Genomic DNA, 24,031 nt, shown 5'->3' on the forward strand with positions numbered 1-24,031 from the left:
AATTGAATATCAAAGATAATATTGCCGTTTTATATTTTTTCGGATTGGAGTGTCATTAAAGAAGGGAGAGGTAAATTAGAAATTTTGATAGAATTAATGGTGAGAGAGATAAGTATGGAAAGTCTTTGAGATAAAATCAATGTTGTGAAAACCGGACTGGACCTAGGCCATTAGCTATGACACTAAACACCTTACCACTAAGCTAGCTTTCAACCTATGTATAATAACAACACTATATATTATACTAATACTGAAAATTTAAAATTTAAAATATTATTTAGTATTTATTTTTTTATGTATTTTAATAAATATTATTAAAAATTTAATTGATCTTTACAATATAAACAAAGTTTACTTGGTATTTAAATTTTAAATATACATAAAATAAAATTTAAAACTCTTAATAAATTTAATAATTTAAATTAAATTAAAAATATATTTATTTATTTATTTATTACGTCATCTGGTCCGACCAATCCGAGCCATCCGATCCGACCAAGTGACTCGTGATCCAGTTACAAATCTAGTTTGATGTCCGGTCCGGTTCTGATAACATTGGATAAAATAGAGAATTAGCTGATTCAGTATTTTTATTAGAGATAAATTATGGAAAGACTCTGAGATAAATTAGATATAATTATGGAAAGATTCTGAGATAAATTAGGGAATTGACTGATCCAATAAATTATGGAAAGACTCTGAGATAAATTAGAGATAATTATGGAAAGACTGTGAGATAAATTAGAGATAACATTTTTATTAGGAAATTTGGAAAGAATACGAGGTAAATTAGAGAATTTGGCAACACTATTTAGTAACTGATGTCCTAATTTTTAATCAAGTATATATATATATATATATTAATTTAATCAAATGCTAACGTTTTTTTATAATAATAATGGCAACGTTTTTAATTTGGAAAGAATCCGATAACAATGTTTTTAATCAAATATATATTTTTTTTTAATTTAATCAAGTATTGTTTAAAAGCCTATAATAATACTATACATTATTATAATTGGGCCCTTTTCATCCTTGAGTTACTTGGGAACCAACCTATTGAACAACATTGATAACAAATTCAGAAACCTTGAGAAACAAAAAAAAAAAAAAAAAAAACTTTTCATCGAACTTTATTGATTATGTTTCATACCAAATTATATTTTCTAGCATGAGAATTCATTAAGTCTTACTTTATTAACATATTGATACCTCCTTCTAAAAGCAGTTTATAGTGTAAAGAAAAAATGTATATATTTATGATTTAAGGTATTTAGTTTAAAAGTTTATAAATATAGATAAGTGGTTTGCAATTACAAATTTTATACATAATTTTTTTCAATAAAAAAATACTTATGATTAATTTACAAAGTCAAATTTTAATTTACAAAATTCGTATTTTTAAATGTTTGAAATTATCTATCTTTGGAATAAATAGCTACAACAGCAGTTTTTCAATGAATGTTTGAATTTGAACAACGGTACAAATTGTAAATAATAATATGCTTATTTAGTAGGGAAATTTATTTTTGTAAAGAGGTAGTCAACTCAATTTGTGTTATTCAATGACTTAATACATCATTCGCCCCATGAACTTAGTCAAAATGATTGATTGGCTCCCTAAACTTTCAAAGTGTCTCGACAGCTCCCTGAACTTGCATAAAATGTTCATTTAGCTCTCTGAACTTGCGTAAAATGTAATCAATTAATCATTCGGTTGTAAAAAAGTAACCTAAATGCGGAAGATATGTTACACGTGTCTTAGAATGTTATTACATACTTCACAAAATAAAGTAAAACATGTTAAAAAAGAATTTCTTACTTATTCAACTATAAAACATTTTCTTTTCTAATATTATAATCGCATATCCCGACCTTGATCGTTTTGCTTTTTTAAGATGCGTGCAACATATCTTCCACATTTAACTTACTTTTTTAAAACCGAGTGATTAATTGATTACATCTTATGCAAGTTCAGGGGGCTAACTGAACATTTTATACAAGTTCAGGGAGCTATAGATACACTTTGAAAGTTTAGGGGCCAATCAACCATTTTCGACAAGTTTAGAGAGCAAATAATGTATTAAGCCTTATTCAATTGACTAGCACAAATTTCAGCAATTCAATTGACTAACACATCATCCCCTTTGACTTTATAAGTGTTTGAATCTCCATCAATAAAATTGGCTATAAAATCTCTTGTATCACCAAACAAGGACAATTTCACACTCCACATTCTTCTATTTGTTTATGCGATAATCACTAGACATGCCGATTCACGTCTCTGGTTTAGTCATCTATTTTCTTGTATTTCTTCCAATCGCTGCTTTTGGCTATGGATCATCAGGTCCGGTTGCAGCTGCATTCGGCGAAAATGGCTTCTTTTGTGCCATTGATGCTGCTGGTAAACAAAAGATCATATGTTGGAATAAACTTGAACCAACATCAACATCAACATCATATTTTAGCTCTCTCCCTTCCATGGCATCTCTCGCTGGTGGCCAAGGAATTATTTGTGGCATTACATCCAACTCCTCTCAGACTTTTTGTTTTAGCTTGTCGAAGCCAGGCATAAATCTTGTCCCAACCAGTTTTAGAAAATATTCATACTCACAAATTTCTGTTGGGAAATATCATGCCTGTGCTATTAAAGGATCTTATTACTCTAACTTAAAATATGGTAACATTGATTGTTGGGGATTTAATCAAACATCTAATAATTCATTTCGAAATTCTAGAGATGGTCTTTTTTTAAGAGATGTAGTTTCTGGAGATGGATTTAGTTGTGGTGTAAGTAAAGAAGGTGGTGTTGTCTGTTGGGGACCTAGATCAACTAATTTAGGAATTCCATCTAATCATTCTCCTGATTTTGAGATATTAGCCTCAGGAAAGAACTCTATTTGTGGGATTAAGACTTCAAATAGTGAAGTAGAATGCTGGGGTGATACTAATTAATGAGTTTGCTACTCCCCCAATTGGAACCCGATTCGCCCGTTTAGCCACTGGAGCACATCATTTTTGTGGCGTCCGTGAAGACAATCATCAAGTTGTATGTTGGGGTAATGCTGATTTTTCATCAGTTCCCAAAGGTTCAGGTTTTATGACTCTTGCATCGTCTGATTACACTAGTTGCGGTGTTAGAGAAGTAGACTTAGTTCTTGATTGCTGGGAAGTTCAGGGGAAGTTCTTGCTCGATTATAGCCCTCCTCATCAGTTATATAGTCCAGGCATGTGTTCGCTCGGATCTTGTCCGAATGGGAAGTTTGCATACAATGCAAGTATCCTTAATGAAGCACATTTAACTAGTTTATGCATTAGAAAGGATTTGAGGATTTGCTTGCCTTGCGCTACCAAATGTTCCAGAGGCTTTTTCCCCTCTAGCATGTGCAGTGAGAATGCTGATAGAGTATGTACTTCGTGTTCGCTGTGCTAGGACAGCTCTTGCTCGGGTTATTGTGGCCTTCCTTCTTCATTAAAGAGTAGGTGGACGGTGCAGCAACAGATAAAGAAGTTAGTGATTATGGTTGGCTCTTCAGTGTTATTAGTTGCCTTGGTTATTTTGATTGTTTGGTGTTTTGTTCCCCGAAAAACTGAACACGAAGGAAACATCAAAAAGCAATGCACATTTTGGCTAGCCAAGCAAGTGGTAGAGGCTGGCCCTGACCCCAGTCCACAACAACCTCTTTCAAAAACATCCTGTATGGGAGAAATCCAAGTTTTCAGGCTGTCAGAACTAAAACATGCAACACATGGATTCAAGGAATTCAATGAACTCGGAAGAGGAAGCTTCGGGTTCGTTTATAAGGCTGTTCTATCAGATGGTAGGCAAGTAGCAGTGAAGAGAGCTAATGCTGCCACTATAATACACATAAGCAGCAGGGAATTTGAAGCAGCACTGCATACTTTATGCAGTATAAGGCACATAAATATCGTGAACTTATTGGGGTATTGTGCAGAAATGGGGGAAAGATTGCTGGTTTACGAGTTGATGCCTCATGGCACGCTTCATGACCATCTCCACGGGGAGATCTGTCCACTTGATTGGAGCATGAGATTGAAGATTGCTTTACAGGCTGCCAAAGGACTTGAGTACCTTCACAACAGAGATGTAAAGACTTCAAACATTCTACTAGATTCTGAATGGGGTGGAAGAATTGCTGACTTTGGACTTCTGAGCAGTAATGATAAGGATTTAAAAAGCGATATGGAGAGCAATGTTTACGATTTTGGGATTGTTTTGCTCGAAATTCTAAGCGGAAGGAAAGCTTATGACAGGGAATGCAGTCCTCCAGGGATACTTGAGTGGGCATTGCCTCTTATAAGAGAGGGAAGAGCAACAGCTGTTATTGACAGCAGTCTAGCATTGCCGGAAAATGTAGAGCCACTGCTTAAACTTGCGGATGTAGCAGAGCTTGCATTAAAGGAAAATCCGAGCCAGCGTCCAACTGCTTCAACTCTTACTAGTTTTCTGGATCAGATTATGAAAATTGGACTGACATTGTCATAAAATAAGAGGCACCAAGACTGTCCTCTGTTGTAAAGTTTTTCTGGCAATACTATTTTCACATAGGGAAAAAGATTTATGGGATGTTGTGTTGATTTTAAGTTTGATTAGCTTAAACTTAATTTTAATTGTCTTTTCTAAAGATGAAACCATTTCAAACTTAACATCATCTCATGAGTTGTGAAGTCTCCTAATCATAGTCATACTGGTTACTGCTGTATGATATTTGATTTCATGAATTTATGCCATCAAACAAGCTCTTGCCAATTGATCGGTTCAAGGTTGTTCAAGTAATCTTTAAGTAGTGCATTTCCCAATTAAACTCTACTGCATACATTAGGTCTCGAATTCGAGATATCCAACTTAAGCGATACTTAAGGTCCTTATCACTCAAGTCAACCTTAACCGCAATGATATATGGTTACTATCAAATAAATTCATATATCTTTTATAGATGGAAAATCAATGATGTTCAGCCACAGATTTTTGGTGTTTGAAATATGAACACTGAATGGAACTCTTGAAAAACTTAGTTTTATTCACAAAACGTAACTAGAACTTGCAAAATTCTACATTTTACAATGACTGTATGTGTCCTCATCACAATTTACTGATTGAATCAAGAGTCTTTGATTATTTGCATACTTCTCTAACATGTTGGCAGACCAACTTAGACAAGCGTAGAGTTCCTCATCTAGAACCTTACTGGTATCAGGCCACTTGTAAGCCATATTTCCAGGTGAGTATGAATTGGAAGCATCATCATTAGATACTGAGCCTGATACAAGAGTAGTTGATGTGATTATAGATAGGGATTATTTAGGTATTATTAGGTGGTTAATTGTTTTTACATTAAGTGGTATTTATTTAGCTTTAATAGATGTTATTTAGGAATGTTTACAGCTGTGGGAAATTATAATTGTTGCCATATCAGCGGTTATTAGACCTATTTAGAGTGAATTGCTATATTTCCTATTCTTATTTAAGGTAGGTGATATTTCCTATTTTTATTCAAGGTAGGTTAGAATGAATAGAGTGATTTAAGGTAACTTAGAATTTTTAGGGCCATGCATTTAGGAGGCTAGCCATACTTTCCTTTTCCTTTTTTTGAGCCTATGATAATTCATTATGAAATTGATTAATTAAATCTTTCTTTCTTTCTTCTAAATTCTCTCTATTCTCTGTTTATCTCGATCTCTCTCCAACCTTCTCTCTTCTTTCTCTATTCTTCTCTTCTCCTAAGATCTTTTCTGATTCCTAATCTTACAGTCAGAAATCCTAATCCTGACAGAGTCCTAGGAACTCTCGAGCTTTCTTTAGCTCATATTTTAGGGTGCAAACTTCTTCTCGAGCCTATTTTTCGGCTAATACATTACCTAGCTCTTGTTGGATGTGGTTATAGTCATGCTCTTCAACTTCAGTTTTGTGTCTAACCCTTCTGTTCTGATAAATGGACTCTTGTGCTAGAAAGTTCAGCACATCTCCTAAATGAAATTTTTGAAGGAAAAATGGCTGTCTGGTGACTTGTATTACATAACCAATAAATATTCTTTTGCTAGAACTTATTTATTAAATGAACAATGTATGAGCTAGCCAAAGTCCAGCTCAATTTGCTTGCAGCCCTGGAAGTGACAGTACAGCTAAGCTAATCACACACAATATCCTACCATGTAATGTCTTTTTAGAAGTAGATCAATATTAATCACATGTTCGGGTAAATCTCTAATATCAATGACATTAGGTTTGGTGTGAAAATTTTTCTTAGCACCATATGTTCCATCCTGCTAATTGTAATATTAGTTATATGTACATACAACTTTCTCAGAGAATGTTTAATTTGGAGTTTCTTTTTTGTCAACCCATTTTTATAGTTGTTTGTATTTGGGATAATGTCTGTTTAATCATATCAGATAATGTTCTCCTTCCATAATTTCTAACTTCAAAATTATAATGCCTTTACTATAAAAACAAGATATAATGCTTTTCTGCCGAACCTAAATTAAAATAACATATGTTGGTGGAGGTATAAGTAAAGAAATTCATTTTACTTCCTAAAACAAATAATTGAATCATGCACAGACCAAATCAGCAGCATGAGTACTTGCAAGGATAATGTTCTTGGTTCATACATTTATTTGCTTAATTTGGTATAGAAATAGATATACTAAATCAGCAGCAGCATCAGTACTTGCAAGGATAAGAGCAACAACTCTCTCTGTGAGAAGTCAATGAGTCTGGTAGTTAACACCATTAAACTGTCTTCTTTCTCAATTGCTAAGATGAGTCTCGGAGTCTGGTAGTTCACATCATTAAACTGTCTTCTTTCACTTGTTAACAAAAACCTGGCACCTGTTACTGGTTCTGTAATGGTTACAGACCAACCGTTCAAGCCTGAAAATCCTGCAGGAAGCCAAAAGTCATCACAGCAGCTGCGGAGCAGATCAAAACCGTATTCCCTTGTGATGCAGAAGGTAGATGGAGGGAAAGGTTCGACATATATATATGATTTTGTGACGGGAACAGTTTGATAGATAGAGTTATTTCTTAGGCTTTTTTCAGTTTTTTATGTAATTTATTTTTATTTTTGCTTGTTACGAGCTCCATTACCTTCACGAAAAACTTGCTCATTACATACAAACCACAAAAAGAACTATGAACACAGAGAAAAATAGCAAAATGTTTGTTGCAATCTTTTTCACTTTGTGAAAATAGTATTGCAAGAAAAGCTTTACAACAGAGGTGGTGCCTCTTATTTTATGATAATGTCAATCCAATTTTTATAATCTGATCCAGAAAACAAGTAACAGTTGAAATGGTTGGACGGTCGCTAGGATTTTCCCTTAATGCAAGCTCGGCTACATCCGCAAGTTTAAGCAGTGGCTCTACATTTCTCGGTAACGACACGCTCCGATCAATAACAGCAGCTGCTCTTCCCTTTCTTATAAGAGGCAATGCCCACTCAATAATGCCTGGAGGACTGGATTCCCTGTCATAAGCTTTCCTTCCGCTTAAAATTTCGAGCAAAACAATCCCGAAATCATAAACATCACTTTCCATATCACCTTTTAAATCCTTATCATTACTGCTCAGAAGTCCAAAGTCTGCAATTCTTCCACCCCATTCAGAATCCAGTAGAATGTTTGAAGTCTTTAGATCTCCGTGCACGATTGGCGGTTTAACTACAGTGTGAAGGTACTCGAGTCCTTTCGCAGCCTGTAAAGAAATCTTCAATCTCATGCTCCAATCAAGAGGAGAGAGCTCCCCATGGAGATGGTCATGAAGCGAGCCATGAGGCATCAACTCGTAAACCAGCAACCTTTCCCCCATTTCTTCGCAATACCCCAATAAGTTCACGATATTTATGTGCCTTATACTGCACAAAGTATCGAGTTCTGCTTCGAATTCCCTGCTGTTTGTGTGTATTATAGTGGCAGCATTAGCTCTCTTAACTGCTACTTGTCTACCATCTGATAGAACAGCCTTGTAAACGAACCCGAAGCTTCCTCTTCCAAGTTCATTGAATTCCTTGAATCCATGTGTTGCATCTTTTAGTTCTGATAGCCTGAAAACTTGGGTTTCTCCGATACCCGATGTTATTGAAACAGGATGTGGACTGGGGTCAGGGTCAGCCTCTACCACTGGCTTGGCTAGGCAAAAAGTGAATCGGTTTTTTCTGTTTTCTTCGTGTTTAGTTTTTCGAGGAACAACACACCAACCGATCAAAATAAGCAAGGCAACTACCACTGAAGAGCCCACGATAATCGCTAACTTCTTTATCTGTTGTTGCTGCACCGTCTGCCTACTCTTTAATGAAGAAGGAAGGCCACAAAAACCTGAGCAAGAGCTGTTCTGGCATAGCGAACACGAAGAACATACTCTATCAGCATTCTCATTGCACATGCTGGAGGGAAAAAAGCCTTGGGAACATTTCGTAGCGCAAGGCAAGCAAATCTTCAAATCCTTTCTAACACATAAACTAGTTAACTGTGCTTCATTAAGGATGCTTGCATTGTATTGAAACTTCCCATTCGGGCAAGAGGCGAATGAGCACCTGCCTGGACTACATAACTGAAGAGGAGGGCTATAATCGAGCAAGGACTTCCGGTGAACTCCCCAGCAATCAAGAACTAAGTCTACTTCTCTAACACCGCAACTAGTGTAATCAGACGAAGCAAGAGTCATAAACCCTGAACCTTTGGGAACTGATGAAAAATCAGCAGTACCCCAACATAAAACTTGATGATTATCTTCATGGACGCCACAAAAATGATGTGCTCCAGTGGTTAATCGCGTGAATCGGGTACCAATTGGGGGAGTACCAAACTCATTAGTATCACCCCAGCATTCTACTTCATTATTTGAACTCTTAATGCCACAAACAGAGTTTCTTCCTGAAGCTAAAATCTCAAAATCAGCAGAATGATCAGATGGAATTCCTAAATTAGTTGATCTAGGTCCCCAACAGAAAACACCATCTTCTTTACTAACACCACAACTAAATCCATCTCCAGAAACTACATCTCTTAAAAAAAGACTATCTCCGGAATTTCGAAATGAATTAGATGTTTGATTAGATTCCCAACAATCAACATTGCCATATTCTAAGTCAGAATAATAAGATCCTTTAATAGCACAAGCATGATATTTTCCAACAGAAATTTGTGAGTAGGAATATTTTCTAAAACTTGTTGGGACAAGATTTATACCTGGCTTCAACAAGCTAAAACAAAATGCCTGAGAGGTGTTCGATGTAATGCCACAAAGAATCTCTTCGCCACCAGCGAGAGATGCCATGGACGGGAGAGAGCTGAAATAGGATGTTGATGTTGGTGCTGTAAAGTTATCAAGTTTATTCCAGCATATGATGTTTTGTTTACCACCAGCATCAATGGCACAAAAGAAGCCATTTTGGCCGAATGCAGCTGCAATCGGACCCGATGATCCATACCCAAAAGCAGCTATTGGAAGAAATACAAGCAAATAGATGAGTAAACCAGAGATGCGAATTGACATTTCTAGTGATTATTGGATTAGAGATAATAATAACAAATAGAAGAATGTGGAATGTGAAGATGTATTTGTTTGGTGATATAAGAGATTTTCTAGCCATTTGTATTGCTGGAGAAGTGGAGATTCAGACAGTTATAAGTCAAAGGGGATGTGTCCGACTGAAAATTGAGTTCTTCTAGTTAATTTGAATAACTGTAATTTAAAAATCACACGCCCAACTGTCTTAACACTAACTGCGTTGACTGCATGTGACTATGGGAGTAATTATTTTATTTTATTGTAAGAAATTAGAGCAAATCACTATCAAATATTAATTACCATTATTGGCAGCGAACTTCGCGGGGACTACGTCTTCGGATAATCATGTGTTTGATGAGTCTTCTGCATACCATCAGAATACTGTTTGATGATCAAATATGAGTTGCTCAGACTCGGTATATGTAACTTGTTTCTCCTTTTTTTCCTTTCGGGTTCTACCTTCTAACTCACCAAAAAAAAAAAACCTTTTACCATCTTTAAGAGCCATATTGATCCATACTAATAATAACAATATTCTTATCTGTTTGTTTTGGTAACTCCTTGACTTTAGCGCTTGTTTGATTTAATTGTTGTTTGTAGTTGCTGTTTGCTTTATTTTTCATATATGAAAAACAAACAATAGTTTCGTATTAAACATTTCAAACTCTCATTTTCAACCTCTAATTCCGATTATTCAGTGAGATTTTAGCACTAAAACTTGAAAGTTGGGTTATTTTGAAATGTATGAATAAATGCAATCAATAATATGAAAATAAGAAACCTAAACTATAATAGAAGAGAAGGGATAGTGAGTAGAACCAGGCTGGATCTGAGATTTTCTGTCTCTATGTTTTCCTATTTCGAAACTTGCTTATTTAATATTTTTGACATTATTAGAATCCTCATTTAATATTATGATGATTTTATGTATCTCCCATTACTAGATTTTATGCTGCCAGACAGACAAGATTAAGATAGTGATGAAATACTTTTAACTTATAAGGTTAGAACCAATTTTACTTTTAATGTTGGCCGGTAAGAGCTGTTTTACTTTTAATATTAAAAAGTTGTACAGTAAAACCTCTATATAGGAATACATTTGGGACCAGACTATTTGTATAACAATTGGGAGGTTGTTACTAAATAGAGTTTGATAATAGAGGTTATTACCAAGTTGGAACCGAGTTTTTTTATAATAAAATAGAGCTTATTCATATATAGAGTATTCCTATATAGAGGTTTTACTGTATCAATTTCAGAAATTATTAAAAAATACAGATATTTTTGTTCATGTATTTCATATTGTAGATTAATATATTGTTAAATTTTTAAATTTGCTAAAATATTTTATTATTTTAATTTATTTTCATATATATATTTATATCTGTGATCTGTTACAGGCGAATAAAAAACAGTATAAATAAATTACTGGCGAATAAAAAAACAGTAGAAATAACAAAGTTCATGTATTATCTGTTAAATTAACCAAGTAAGGAATAAAATCCAGTTCATGCTTTCCAACCTTCGGTTCCTCCTCATGGCGTTGCCTCCAAAAAATCCAAAAGTTTAAATTATTATTTTTTTTGAAATTTCTGAAACATCATAATTAGCTATAGAAATATTCATTCTTCAACCTCTAATAAAAATAATACATTCTTGTCTCGTAAGGTGCCAATTGAAACGTCCCTGTCTACAAGTTTTTACATAATGAACATTTGTATGCTATAAACACTTAAAAAAAAAGTTTGGGTTTTACATTTTTATCGTAACACTTTTTAAAAGTGTTTCTAAAAGTGTCTCATGTGGTTAACTTATAAAAAAACCCATATATAATTAATTCTGAAAACCTTTAAACCTAAATGTAAATAAAATGGAATGATAAATGCTTGGTATTTGAAAGTGTTTAAAGTTAAGCTCAAAATATATAATTTTGTTCTTTAACAACCTACTTTCATATTCATTATTTACCACTACTCTATTATTGGATTATTTTTGTTTATCTCGCCCAGAAATTCTTGTTCTCATGAAAATAAACTAGGATTTCATCCATTGACAGATGTATACTGTTTCCAGCTCAGTCCGCTTAGAAGCATACCTTCGACGGTTAAGTGAAGAGTGAAAGGTAAGCCTCTAAAACCAATAGGTCTCTCTCTCTGAGTTTGATAGAGTAATTTACACCTTTGCTTGGATTCGGTATATCGGTAATAAGACATTTCATAAGTTTTAGTTCTTATTTGACAATTTGAATAAATTTTATAAGAAATGAATATTGACTTCATTAGATAATATATGATTAAAAAATGAGATTAAAGATATTTCGTAATCATATTTTTTTACTATAAAAAGTATTCCAACCTTACATATAAATAAAAAAACTATTCTTTAAAATGATCTAGAGGTGGTTTAAACCGCCTAGATATAAATAGTTCAGTGTTGCTGAAAATTTATAAAAACCGTCGCAAAACTATCATAAAACCGTCAAATTAGCCGTCCATACAGAAACTTATTCCGTCGCCTTCTAAAAACCGTCGTTAGAGTAGCAACGCCTGTTGTATATGGACGGTTTTGAAAACTGGTTGTAAAGACTGTAGTAACAGTTCAAATCACCGCTACAGTAGATAAATTCCGTCGGTAGAAACTTTTGTTTTTTTTAGTGAAAAGGGTTCAATATTTGACTCTTTAACTTGATATATAAGGACAATTTAACTTAAAACAAATTTAAGTATAATTTAACCTTTTAATTTGTCATATTTTGTGAATTTGGTCCAAAATACCAGTTGTTAGCATACAAAAAATTAATATGGATTGATATGTTATAAAAATAATTTATACCCTGAAGATCTACCTGAAAAGAATGCATGAGTTTTCAAAACCTATAAAAAAAACATTCTCATGCTCAAGATCAGTAAGAAATTAAGAAAGTGTTAGGAAATGAGGAATAGATTGGATACTGATCAAACAAGTTTGATATGTGAAAATGAAATTATAGACTGAAGTTATAGGCTAAGATGTTATTTTGATAAAAATGAAAATTAAGTGTTGAATTTTAAGTATTAAATATTATAAGTGACCGAGGGTGACTTGTTCTGTGAGAAACAAATGACTCCAAACTATTAGAATATACATTTATCTGTTATGCATTTTGTATTCTTGATATAATCAGTTCCTTATTTATAGCCTAGAAGATAGGTTAGTTGTTACGTATACTTGTATATTCTAATAGTTTGGAGTCATTTGTTTCTCACAGAACAAGTCACCCTCGGTCACTTATAATATTTAATACTTAAAATTCAGCACTTAATTTTCACCCACTGTCGTCGCACCTTCGCAAAACCATACGGCAAGGCATGCGCATCACCGCGCACCCTCGTCGTACCATGGCGGCAGACACGGCGGGTGCTATTACAGAGGTAGGGGTGGTCGCCACCATTATCGCCCATCGCCGCCGCACCACTACCGTCCCGCTGTCCCCCCCACCATGGGCATACACTTATCCTTGGGCTCCACAACAGCAGTGGGCGACTCCTCCATGTCCATATCCTACATCCGACAGGCCACCATCTCAATCCGGAATTCTTGGACCTCGCCCTTAAATGCCGCAAGCACATCTCCACATGGAATCTCCGTCATACATGCCCACTGATATTGCAGAAGCTATGCACACCATGATGATTGCACCGCCCTCTGATCAATGGCACATGGACACAGGAGCAACAGCTCACATGACAGCCAACAAAGGTACACTCACTTCTTATTTTAATTCGAGCCTCAATGAGAATATAATTGTTGGTAATGGTCATTGTATGCCTGTTTCTGGATCTGGTAATGCATATCTCGCTTCTAAAAATCACCCATTAAAATTAACCAACGTTTTGCATGCCCCTCACCTCATCAAAAATCTGATTTCTGTCCGTCAATTTACTAAAGATAACCAAGTTTATGTGGAATTTGATCCTTTGGGTTTTTTTTGTGAAGGATTTACAGACGGGCACTATTATCATGAGATGTAAAAGTACCGGCGATCTGTACCCAGTCACCTCCACCTCTCACACCTCACCATTGTCTCATTCTGTTTTTACTGCTTTGTCTTCTGATGTTTGGCACAGTCGTTTAGGACATCCAGGGCCTCCTATTTTGAATGCTCTATTGAATAAAAAGTTGATTTCTTGTAATAAAGTTAGGGATAGTTCTGTTTATTCTTCATATATTAATGGAAAACAAGTAAAATTACCTTTTCAGTCCTCTAATAATTTTACTTGTATGTCATTCGATTTAATTCATAGTGATATCTGGACCTCACCAATTCTAAGTTCAGGAGGTCATCGTTATTATGTGCTTTTTCTCGATTCTTACACAAACTTTCTGTGGACGTTTCCATTAGCCCGTAAATCACAAGTATATTCCGTGTTTCTAATTTTTCGTTCATTCATTCGCACCCAATTTGAACGGGATATTAAAGTTTTTCAGTGCGACAATGGTGGTGAATTCAATAAGAATTCCTTTCACCAATTTTGTCAAACTCACGGAATGCAATTTCGTTTCTCATGTCCCTACACTTCCCCTCAAAATGGAAAATCAGAACGTACAATTCGCACTATAAACAATCTAATTAGAATAGTCATGCATCATGCATCTATTCCCTCCAACCTATGGCACCATGCCCTTGCATTAGCAACATATCTCCTTAATATATATCCTCACAAAATATTGGGATACCAATCCCCCACCACCATTCTATATCAATGGGACCCTAGTTATTCTCACTTACGTGTCTTCGGGTGTCTCTGCTTTCCCCTTATTCCATCCCAAACACGACACAAACTTGAGTCTCGTTCTTAGGCTACCCAGAAAATCATAGAGGATATAAGTGTCTAGATACGTCTCGGAATAAAATAATAATCTCCCGTCATGTTGTATTTGACGAATCGTCATTTTCTTTTGCCACCGCGTCTGTCAATTGCGCACCTCCAACCCCAAATCCGGCAACGGCAGACAATAATCTGCTCCCTGCTGTCCCTTTTCGACATATCTCTACCAACCCCGTCCCCCTCATATCTCCCTCGTACCAGTCCATCCCCTCCCCGTCACCAAATGTGTCGAGTCGTCCTACTTCATCCGTACCGTCTTCTATCCCGTCGCACCCAACTAGCCTATCCATATCGTCTTCGGTTCCGTCCTGTCCTAATAGCCCCTCCGTCTCATCTTCCGTCCCGTCGTGTCACATTACACAGTCCGTCTCCTCTCCTATTCGAATAGCGGTAACACCCGCCTCACTGTCAATCCCTGTTTCTGCATCTTCACCATCCCCGTCGTCCATCGCTGTCCCATTTTCTCCTGCCGCTTCTGAGTCATCCGGTTCGACGACCTCCCTGCAGTCTCCTCATACTTCTAAATCTCCCTCTTCGACACGCACAACCTCTGATGTCGAATCATCTATAGCACCACTCACTACATTACCCAATCCTAATACTCATAACATGACCACACGAGCCCAACATGGCATCCACAAAACCCGTCGCATGCTCAATCTCTCAACCTTAACACAGCCTGCCATATCTCCTATCCCAAAATCACCTTCCCTTGCATTGAGTGATCCAAATTGGGTACAAGCCATGACTGATGAATTTGAGGCTCTAATTCAAAATAAGACGTGGGTACTCGTACCCCATCCAAATTGTGCTAATGTTATTCGTAGTTGGTGGATTTTCAGGCACAAGACAAAATCCGACGGATCCTTTGAAAGGTATAAAGCAAGATTGGTTGGTAACAGGTCCGGACAGCTGGCTAGTGTTGATTGTGGTGAAAAGTTTAGCCCTGTGGTTAAACCGGCCACCATTCGTGCTGTCTTGAGCATAGCTTTGTCTAAAAATTGGAAAATTCGACAATTAGATGTCGAAAATGCCTTCTTGCATGGGGATCTCCATGAAACAGTATATATGCACCAACCACTAGGGTTCAGGGATTCCAGATATCCTGATTATGTTTGTCTGCTCCAGAAATCGCTATATGGCCTCAAGCAGGCACCTCGGGCCTAGTATCAGCGATTCGCTAATTTTGTTCTCAAGATGAATTTTTCAAACAGTATTTATGACAACTCATTATTTGTCTATAGACACGGTTCTGACACAACCTACATCCTTCTGTATGTTGATGACATTGTGCTAGTAACATCTTCTGACAAGCTTCAGGCTTCTATACTGTCTCAATTGAATTCTGAATTTGCAATGAAAGACTTGGGACCTCTGCACTATTTTTTGGGCATCTCCGTCACTCACTCTTCTGGCTCTATGTTCTTATCCCAGCGGAAGTATGCCTCCGAAATTATTACAAAAGCCAGACTCGACAAATGCAACTCGGCTGCTACTCCGGTTGACACCAAGCAAAAGCTCAGCCTCTCCTCTAGTTCTGCTTACCACGACCCCACTGAGTACAGAAGATTAGCTGGTGCTCTTCAATATCTTACCCTTACCAGACCTGACATATCATACGCAGTACAACAAATCTGCCTATTCATGCACGACCCCAAAACGACTCACATGGCTACACTTAAACGCATCCTCAGGTATGTTTAGGGCACACTTGATCTTGGTCTCACGCTACTAGCATCCCCTCCGGGTCAATTAATCTTATACACGGATGCCGATTGGGCGGGTTGTCCTGATACTCGCCGCTCCACCGCAGGCTACTGTGTTTTTCTAGGGGACAATCTTATCTCTTGGTCAGCCAAACGTCAGCCAACATTATCCCGATCCAGCGCAGAGGCAGAATATCGTGGTGTTGCAAATGTCGTTTCCGAAACCTGTTGGATACGCAACCTGCTTCTCGAACTCGGGTGTCCGATTCAGCAATCTTCAATAGTGTACTATGACAATGTCAACGATGTGTATCTCTCCGGTAATCCGGTTCAGCACCATCGCACCAAGCATGTAGAAATGGACATACATTTTGTCCGAGAAAGGGTTGCAAAAGGAGAAGTCCGTGTTCTACACGTTCCCTCTCGGTATCAAATCGCTGACATTTTCACTAAAGGCCTACCTTCACCACTATTTGAGGATTTTAGAAATAGTCTCAACGTTCGGCCTCCGAACCTTGTGATTAATATTTATAAATTCGGTGGATTTTTTGAATTTTTTTTGTCTTATCCGTACAAAAAGACAGTATATTTTTTTATTTTTTTATTTATTTTCACATCCCAACAAATTTTTGTGATTTGTTACTCATAAAATGACACACTTATGAAGTGTAGATAACAAGATTCATGGCCGAGAAGACAATTTGATGAATTATTTTTCAAATTGACCTAATTTATTAACGTTAGGGGTAAAATTGCTATTGGCTTCCAACGTTAGGGGTAAAATTGCACCATTTTAGACGTTAAGGGTACAATTGCTTCTGGCCCAAAACGTTAGGGGTATTTTTGCACCTTAACCCTAAAAAAACCCATATATAATTAATTCTGAAAACCTTTAAACCTAAATGTAAATAAAATGGAATGATAAATGCTTGGTATTTGAAAGTGTTTAAAGTTAAGCTCAAAATATATAATTTTGTTCTTTAACAACCTACTTTCATATTCATTATTTACCACTACTCTATTATTGCATTATTTTTGTTTATCTCGTCCAGAAATTCTTGTTCTCATGAAAATAAACTAGGATTTCATCCATTAACAGATGTATACTGTTTCCAGCTCAGTCCGCTTAGAAGCATACCTTTGACGGTTAAGTGAAGAGTGAAAGGTAAGCCTCTAAAACCAATAGGTCTCTCTCTGAGTTTGATAGAGTAATTTACACCTTTGCTTGGATTCGGTATATCGGTAATAAGATATTTCATAAGTTTTAGTTCTTATTTGACAATTTGAATAAATTTTATAAGAAATGAATATTGACTTCATTAGATAATATATGATTAAAAAATGAGATTAAAGATATTTCGTAATCATATTTTTTTACTATAAAAAGTATTCCAACCTTACATATAAATAAAAAACTATTCTTTAAAATGATCTAGAGGCGGTTTAAACCGCCTAGATATAAATAGTTCAGTGTTGCTGAAAATTTATAAAAACCGTCGCAAAACTATCATAAAACCGTCAAATTAGCCGTACGTACAGAAACTTATTCCGTCGCCTTCTAAAAACCGTCATTAGAGTAGCAACGCCTATTGTATATGGACGGTTTTGAAAACTGGTTGTAAAGACTGTAGTAACAGTTCAAATCACCGCTACAGTAGATAAATTCCGTCGGTAGAAACTTTTGTTTTTTTAGTGAAAAGGGTTCAATATTTGGCTCTTTAACTTGATATATAAGGACAATTTAACTTAAAACAAATTTAAGTATAATTTAACCTTTTAATTTGTCATATTTTGTGAATTTGGTCCAAAATACCAGTTGTTAGCATACAAAAAAATAATATGGATTGATACGTTATAAAAATAATTTATACCCTAAAGATCTACCTGAAAAGAATGCATGAGTTTTCAAAACCTATAAAAAAACATTCTCATGCTCAAGATCAGTAAGAAATTAAGAAAGTGTTAGGAAATGAGGAATAGATTGGATACATATCAAACAAGTTTGATATGTGAAAATGAAATTATAGACTGAAGTTATAGGCTAAGATGTTATTTTGATAAAACTGAAAATTAAATGCTGAATTTTAAGTATTAAATATCATAAGTGACCGAGGGTGACTTGTTTTGTGAGAAACAAATGACTCCAAACTATTAGAATATACATTCATCTGTTATTCATTTTGTATTCTTGATATAATCAGTTTCTTATTTATAGCCTAGAAGATAGGTTAGTTGTTACGTATACTTGTATATTCTAATAGTTTGGAGTCATTTGTTTCTCACAGAACAAGTCACCCTCGGTCACTTATGCTATTTAATACTTAAAATTCAGCACTTAATTTTCACCCATTGCCGTCGCACCTTCGCAAAACCATACGGCAAGGCCTGCGCATCACTGCGCACCCTCGTCGTACCGTGGCGGCAGACACGGCGGGCGCTATTACAGAGGTAGGGGTGGTCGCCACAATTATCGCCCATCGCCGCCGCACCACTACCGTCCCACTGTCCCTCCACCATGGGCATACACTTCTCCCTGGGTTCCACAATAGCAGTGGGCGACTCCTCCATGTCCATATCCTACATCCGACAGGCCACCATCTCAATCCGGAATTCTTGGACCTCGCCCTCAAATGCCGCAAGCACATCTCCACATGGAATCTCTATCATACATGCCCACTAATATTGCAGAAGCTATGCACACCATGATAATTGCACCGCCCTCTGATCAATGGCACATGGACACATGAGCGACAGCTCACATGACAGCCAACAAAGGTACACTCACTTCTTATTTTAATTCGAGCCTCAATGAGAATATAATTGTTGGTAATGGTCATTGTATGCCTATTTGTGGATCTGGAAATGCATATCTCGCTACTATAAATCACCCATTAAAATTAACCAACGTTTTGCATGCCCCTCACCTCATCAAAAATCTGATTTCTGTCCGTCAATTTACTAAAGATAACCAAGTTTCTGTGGAATTTGATCCTTTGGGTTTTTTTGTGAAGGATTTACAGACGGGCACTATTATCATGAGATGTAAAAGTACCGGCGATCTGTACCCAGTCACCTCCACCTCTCACACCTCACCATTGTCTCATTCTGTTTTTACTGCTTTGTCTTCTGATGTTTGACACAGTCGTTTAGGACATCCAGGGCCTCCTATTTTGAATGCCCTATTGAATAAAAAGTTTATTTCTTGTAATAAAGTTAGGGATAGTTCTGTTTGTTCTTCATGTATTAATGGAAAACAAGTAAAATTACATTTTCAGTCCTCTAATAATTTTGCTTGTATGCCATTCGATTTAATTCATAGTGATATCTGGACCTCACCAATTCTAAGTTCAGGAGGTCATCGTTATTATGTGCTTTTTCTCGATTCTTACAAAAACTTTCTGTGGACGTTTCCATTAGCCCGTAAATCACACGTATATTCCGCGTTTCTAATTTTTTGTTCATTCATTCGCACCCAATTTGAACGGGATATTAAAGTTTTTCAGTGCGACAATGGTGGTGAATTCAATAAGAATTCCTTTCACCAATTTTGTCAAACTCACGGAATGCAATTTCGTTTCTCATGTCCCTACACTTCCCCTCAAAATGGAAAATCAGAACGTACAATTCGCACTATAAACAATCTAATTAGAACAGTCATGCATCATGCATCTATTCCCTCCAACCTATGGCACCATGCCCTTGCATTAGCAACATATCTCCTTAATATATATCCTCACAAAATATTGGGATACCAATCCCCCACCACCATTCTATATCAACGGGACCCTAGTTATTCTCACTTACGTGTCTTCGGGTGTCTCTGTTTTCCCCTTATTCCATCCCAAACACGACACAAACTTGAGTCTCGTTCCTATCCCTGTGTTCTTAGGCTACCCAGAAAATCATAGAGGATATAAGTGTCTAGATACGTCTCGGAATAAAATAATAATCTCCCGTCATGTCGTATTTGACGAATCGTCATTTTCTTTTGCCACCGCGTCTGTCAATTGCACACCTCCAACCCCAAATCCGGCAACGGCAGACAATAATCTGCTCCCTGCTGTCCCTTTTCGACATATCTCTACCAACCCCGTCCCCTTCATATCTCCCTCGTACCAGTCCGTCCCCTCCCCATCACCAAATGTGTCGAGTCGTCCCACTTCATCCGTACCGTCTTCTATCCCATCGCGTCACATTACACAGTCCTTTTCCTCTCCTATTCGAACAGCGGTAACACCCGCCTCACTGTCAGTCCTAGTTTCTGCGTCTTCACCGTCCCCGTCGACCATCGCTGTCCCATTTTCTACTGCCACTTCTGAGTCGTCCGGTTCGACGGCCTCCCTGCAATCTCCTCATACTTCTAAATCTCCCTCTTCGACATGCACAACCTCTGATGTTGAATCATCCATAGCACCACTCACTACATTACCCAATCCTAATACTCATAACATGAGCACACGAGCCCAACATGGCATCCACAAACCCCGTCGCATGCTCAATCTCTCAACCTTAACACAGCCTGTCATATCTCCTATCCCAAAATCACCTCCCCTTGCATTGAGTGATCCAAATTGGGTATAAGCCATGACTGATGAATTTGAGGCTCTAATTCAAAATAAGACGTGGGTACTCGTACCCCGTCCAAATTGTGATAATGTTATTCGTAGTTGGTGGATTTTCAGGCACAAGACAAAATCCGACGGATCCTTTGAAAGGTATAAAGTAGAATTGGTTGGTAACGAGTCCGGATAGCTGGCTGGTGTTGATTGTGGTGAAAAGTTTAGCCTTGTGGTTAAACCGTCCACCATTCGTGCTGTCTTGAGCATAGCTTTGTCTAAAAATTAGAAAATTCGACAATTAGATGTCAAAAATGCCTTCTTGCATGGGGATCTCCATGAAACAGTATATATGCACCAACCACTAGGGTTCAGGGATTCCAGATATCCTGATCATGTTTGTCTGCTCCAGAAATCGCTATATGGCCTCAAGCAGGCACCTTGGGCCTGGTATCAGCGATTCGCCAATTTTGTTCTCAAGATGAATTTTTCAAACAGTATTTCTGACAACTCATTATTTGTCTACAGACACGGTTCTGACATAGCCTACATCCTTCTGTATGTTGATGACAATGTGCTAGTAACATCTTCTGACAAGCTTCAGGCTTCTATACTGTCTCAATTGAATTCCGAATTTGCAATGAAAGACTTGGGACCTCTGCACTATTTTTTGGGCATCTCTGTGACTCACTCTTCTGGCTCTATGTTCTTATCTCAGCGGAAGTATGCCTCCAAAATTATTGCAAAAGCCGGACTCGACAAATGCAACTCGGCTGCTACTCCGGTTGACACCAAGCAAAAGCTCAGCCTCTCCTCTAGTTCTGCTTACGACGACCCCACTGAGTACAGAAGATTAGCTGGTGCTCTTCAATATCTTACCCTTACCAGACCTGACATATCATACGCAGTACAACAAATCTTCCTATTCATGCACGACCCCAAAACGACTCACATGGCTACACTTAAACGCATCCTCAGGCATGTTCAGGGCACACTTGATCTTGGTCTCACGCTACTAGCATCCCCTCCGAGTCAATTAATCTCCTACATGGATGCCGATTGGGCAGGTTGTCCTGATACTCGCCGCTCCACCTCAGGCTACTGTGTTTTTCTAAGGGACAATCTTATCTCTTGGTCAGCCAAACGTCAGCCAACACTATCCTGATCCAGCGTAGAGGCAGAATATCGTGGTGTTGCAAATGTCGTTTCCGAAACCTGTTGGATACGCAACCTGCTTCTCGAACTCGGGTGTCCGATTCAGCAATCTTCAATAGTGTACTGCGACAATGTCAGCGATGTGTATCTCTCCGGTAATCCGGTTCAGCACCATCGCACCAAGCATGTAGAAATGGACATACATTTTGTCCGAGAAAGGGTTGCAAAAGGAGAAGTCCGTGTTCTACACGTTCCCTCTCGGTATCAAATCGCTGACATTTTCACTAAAGGCTTACCTTCACCACTATTTGAAGATTTAAGAAATAGTCTCAACGTTCGGCCTCCGAACCTTGTGACTACGAGGGTGTATTAGAATATACATTTATCTGTTATTCATTTTGTATTCTTGATATAATCAGTTCCTTATTTATAGCCTAGAAGATAGGTTAGTTGTTACGTATACTTGTATATATACTACATTACTCATTAATAATAATCACTGAGAATTCACATTGTTACACAAACAAGAACCTCGGGGTAGCCAATCCTAACAAAATTGGTTCACTTGCGAAGAACAGTAAAAGTCAGTGTTGTTGTCCCGGTATAAGATTCAGCTTTCACTGCCTTATAATGACTTTCTAGTTATGGGCCAAGTTTATCAATTATGTCCTTGAAAGATGCAAAACGCAATCCTTGTTTTGCAATGAAAAAACTACACACATCGATTCTAGACAAAGTCTAACCTACGAGGATTTTCTTTATTTATTTTTTTAAATTTACCTTTGAATTAATAGCTGAATATTTTTATAAGTGTCGTAATACTAGGGAGGGTCGACAAAAAAAAAATAAATAAATAAATAAATGTATATTAGTAAGTGAGAATCATTAACTGTGATTAAGTTGGGATCAAAATTATCTCAAACTAGAATATTTGTAGTTTAGACTAAAAAGAAATTTGAGTGGCCATGCTAAACAAGTAATGGTGGAGCAAATGTGAAATATTTAGTTTGTTATTAAAATGCAATTTGCTAACTTACAACTAGTTGACAGAAATTGCATGTAGGTACTTCCGTACCATACTTAATGGTATATATAAAATTAGATGAAGTTAATTATTTGCAAAATAAGTTTATGTTGAATGGAGACATTAGCCACATTATTTGCGAAATAAATTATATTCACAACTTGTTCGTTACCCTCCAAGCACATGACTTCTATAGCATTTTAAGGGGTATGCACCTATAAAAGAGTTGAATAATCTCCTCAACTTGATTAATCAAACAATATGTACATACATATATATACTAATCCTAGCCGACACATTGAAATCCTTAGAAGACTAGGATCCATTTTCATTACTATTTAGGATTCTACTAATTACTATGGTTGAGGTCAACTGTATCACACAACAGTTAAAACGTCTCGTAATCAGTGTATAAGTAAAAACATCAAGGGTTTTTTTAACGCTTTTATTTTTATTTGGACTAGTTTTATAATTAATTACTTTTTCGGGCCTAAAATCTTGTAAGATGTAGAGTTCGAGTCGAATTGATAAATTACCAATTATTTTGGCTCATTAATTAATTAATTACTTTCATTTTGGGCCTAAAATCGTGTAACAAATGAAGATTCGGACCAAATTGATAAATTACCAAATATTCTCGCTCAAATATGTAATTAATTAATTAATTACTCTCAATTTGACATAAACTATGTAACATGTAGAGGTTCGGGCTGAATTACTAAATTACCCTGATTCGAATTTGTAATTAATTAAGTAATTATGTAAAAATGAGCTATGAGTTGTAGTGTGATCTATGGGAAGCTGACACGAGATTGTTGGAAGAGTAATCAGGGAGCAGCCTTGTTTGAATGTGGGAAAGCAGTTGAGGAGCAGTTTTGGATCATGTGAGGGAAGTTCATGTCATGGGAGCATACTTGGAGAACGTGGGCAACAGTTACTTGAAACAATTATTTTTACGTTGATTTTCAAATATAAAAGAGAAAGAATGTGCAACAAAGAAAGGCCCAACCAAATCAACTCAAAAACACAAGACTCACATTAAGTCTCTACAAACTTCTTTCAATTCCTCAATATTCAATTCTAGTTCTAGAAAATCCTTACTTTCTTAGTTTACAATATTCATTTCAATTCCAAGTTCTACAATTTCAGTTCCTAAATTTCAATTTCAACTTCAGTTTCAAGCTTATTCG

The 24,031-nt window shown here is 36.7% G+C and overlaps 1 protein-coding gene and 1 pseudogene across 1 annotated transcript; one reads left to right on the plus strand and one right to left on the minus strand.

Moving 5' to 3' along the window:
* Positions 1 to 2,268: 2,268 nt before the first annotated feature.
* On the plus strand, positions 2,269 to 4,507 carry LOC136227197 (serine/threonine-protein kinase-like protein CCR2; annotated as a pseudogene).
* Positions 4,508 to 6,603: 2,096 nt separating this feature from the next.
* LOC136226772 (serine/threonine-protein kinase-like protein CCR2) lies at positions 6,604 to 9,674 on the minus strand. The gene has a single exon (XM_066015423.1). The coding sequence runs from the start codon at positions 9,515 to 9,517 to the stop codon at positions 7,259 to 7,261; it is 2,259 nt and encodes a 752-aa protein (XP_065871495.1). The 5' UTR covers positions 9,518 to 9,674; the 3' UTR covers positions 6,604 to 7,258.
* Between the last annotated feature and the right edge of the window lie 14,357 nt (positions 9,675 to 24,031).

The sequence above is a fragment of the Euphorbia lathyris genome, chromosome 4 (assembly GCF_963576675.1).
Source record: "Euphorbia lathyris chromosome 4, ddEupLath1.1, whole genome shotgun sequence".
Lineage (NCBI taxonomy): Eukaryota > Viridiplantae > Streptophyta > Magnoliopsida > Malpighiales > Euphorbiaceae > Euphorbia > Euphorbia lathyris.

Excerpts from the sequence above, each read along its gene's own strand:
- LOC136226772 (XM_066015423.1), bottom strand. The coding sequence starts at position 9,517 with ATGTCAATTCGCATCTCTGGTTTACTCATCTATTTGCTTGTATTTCTT.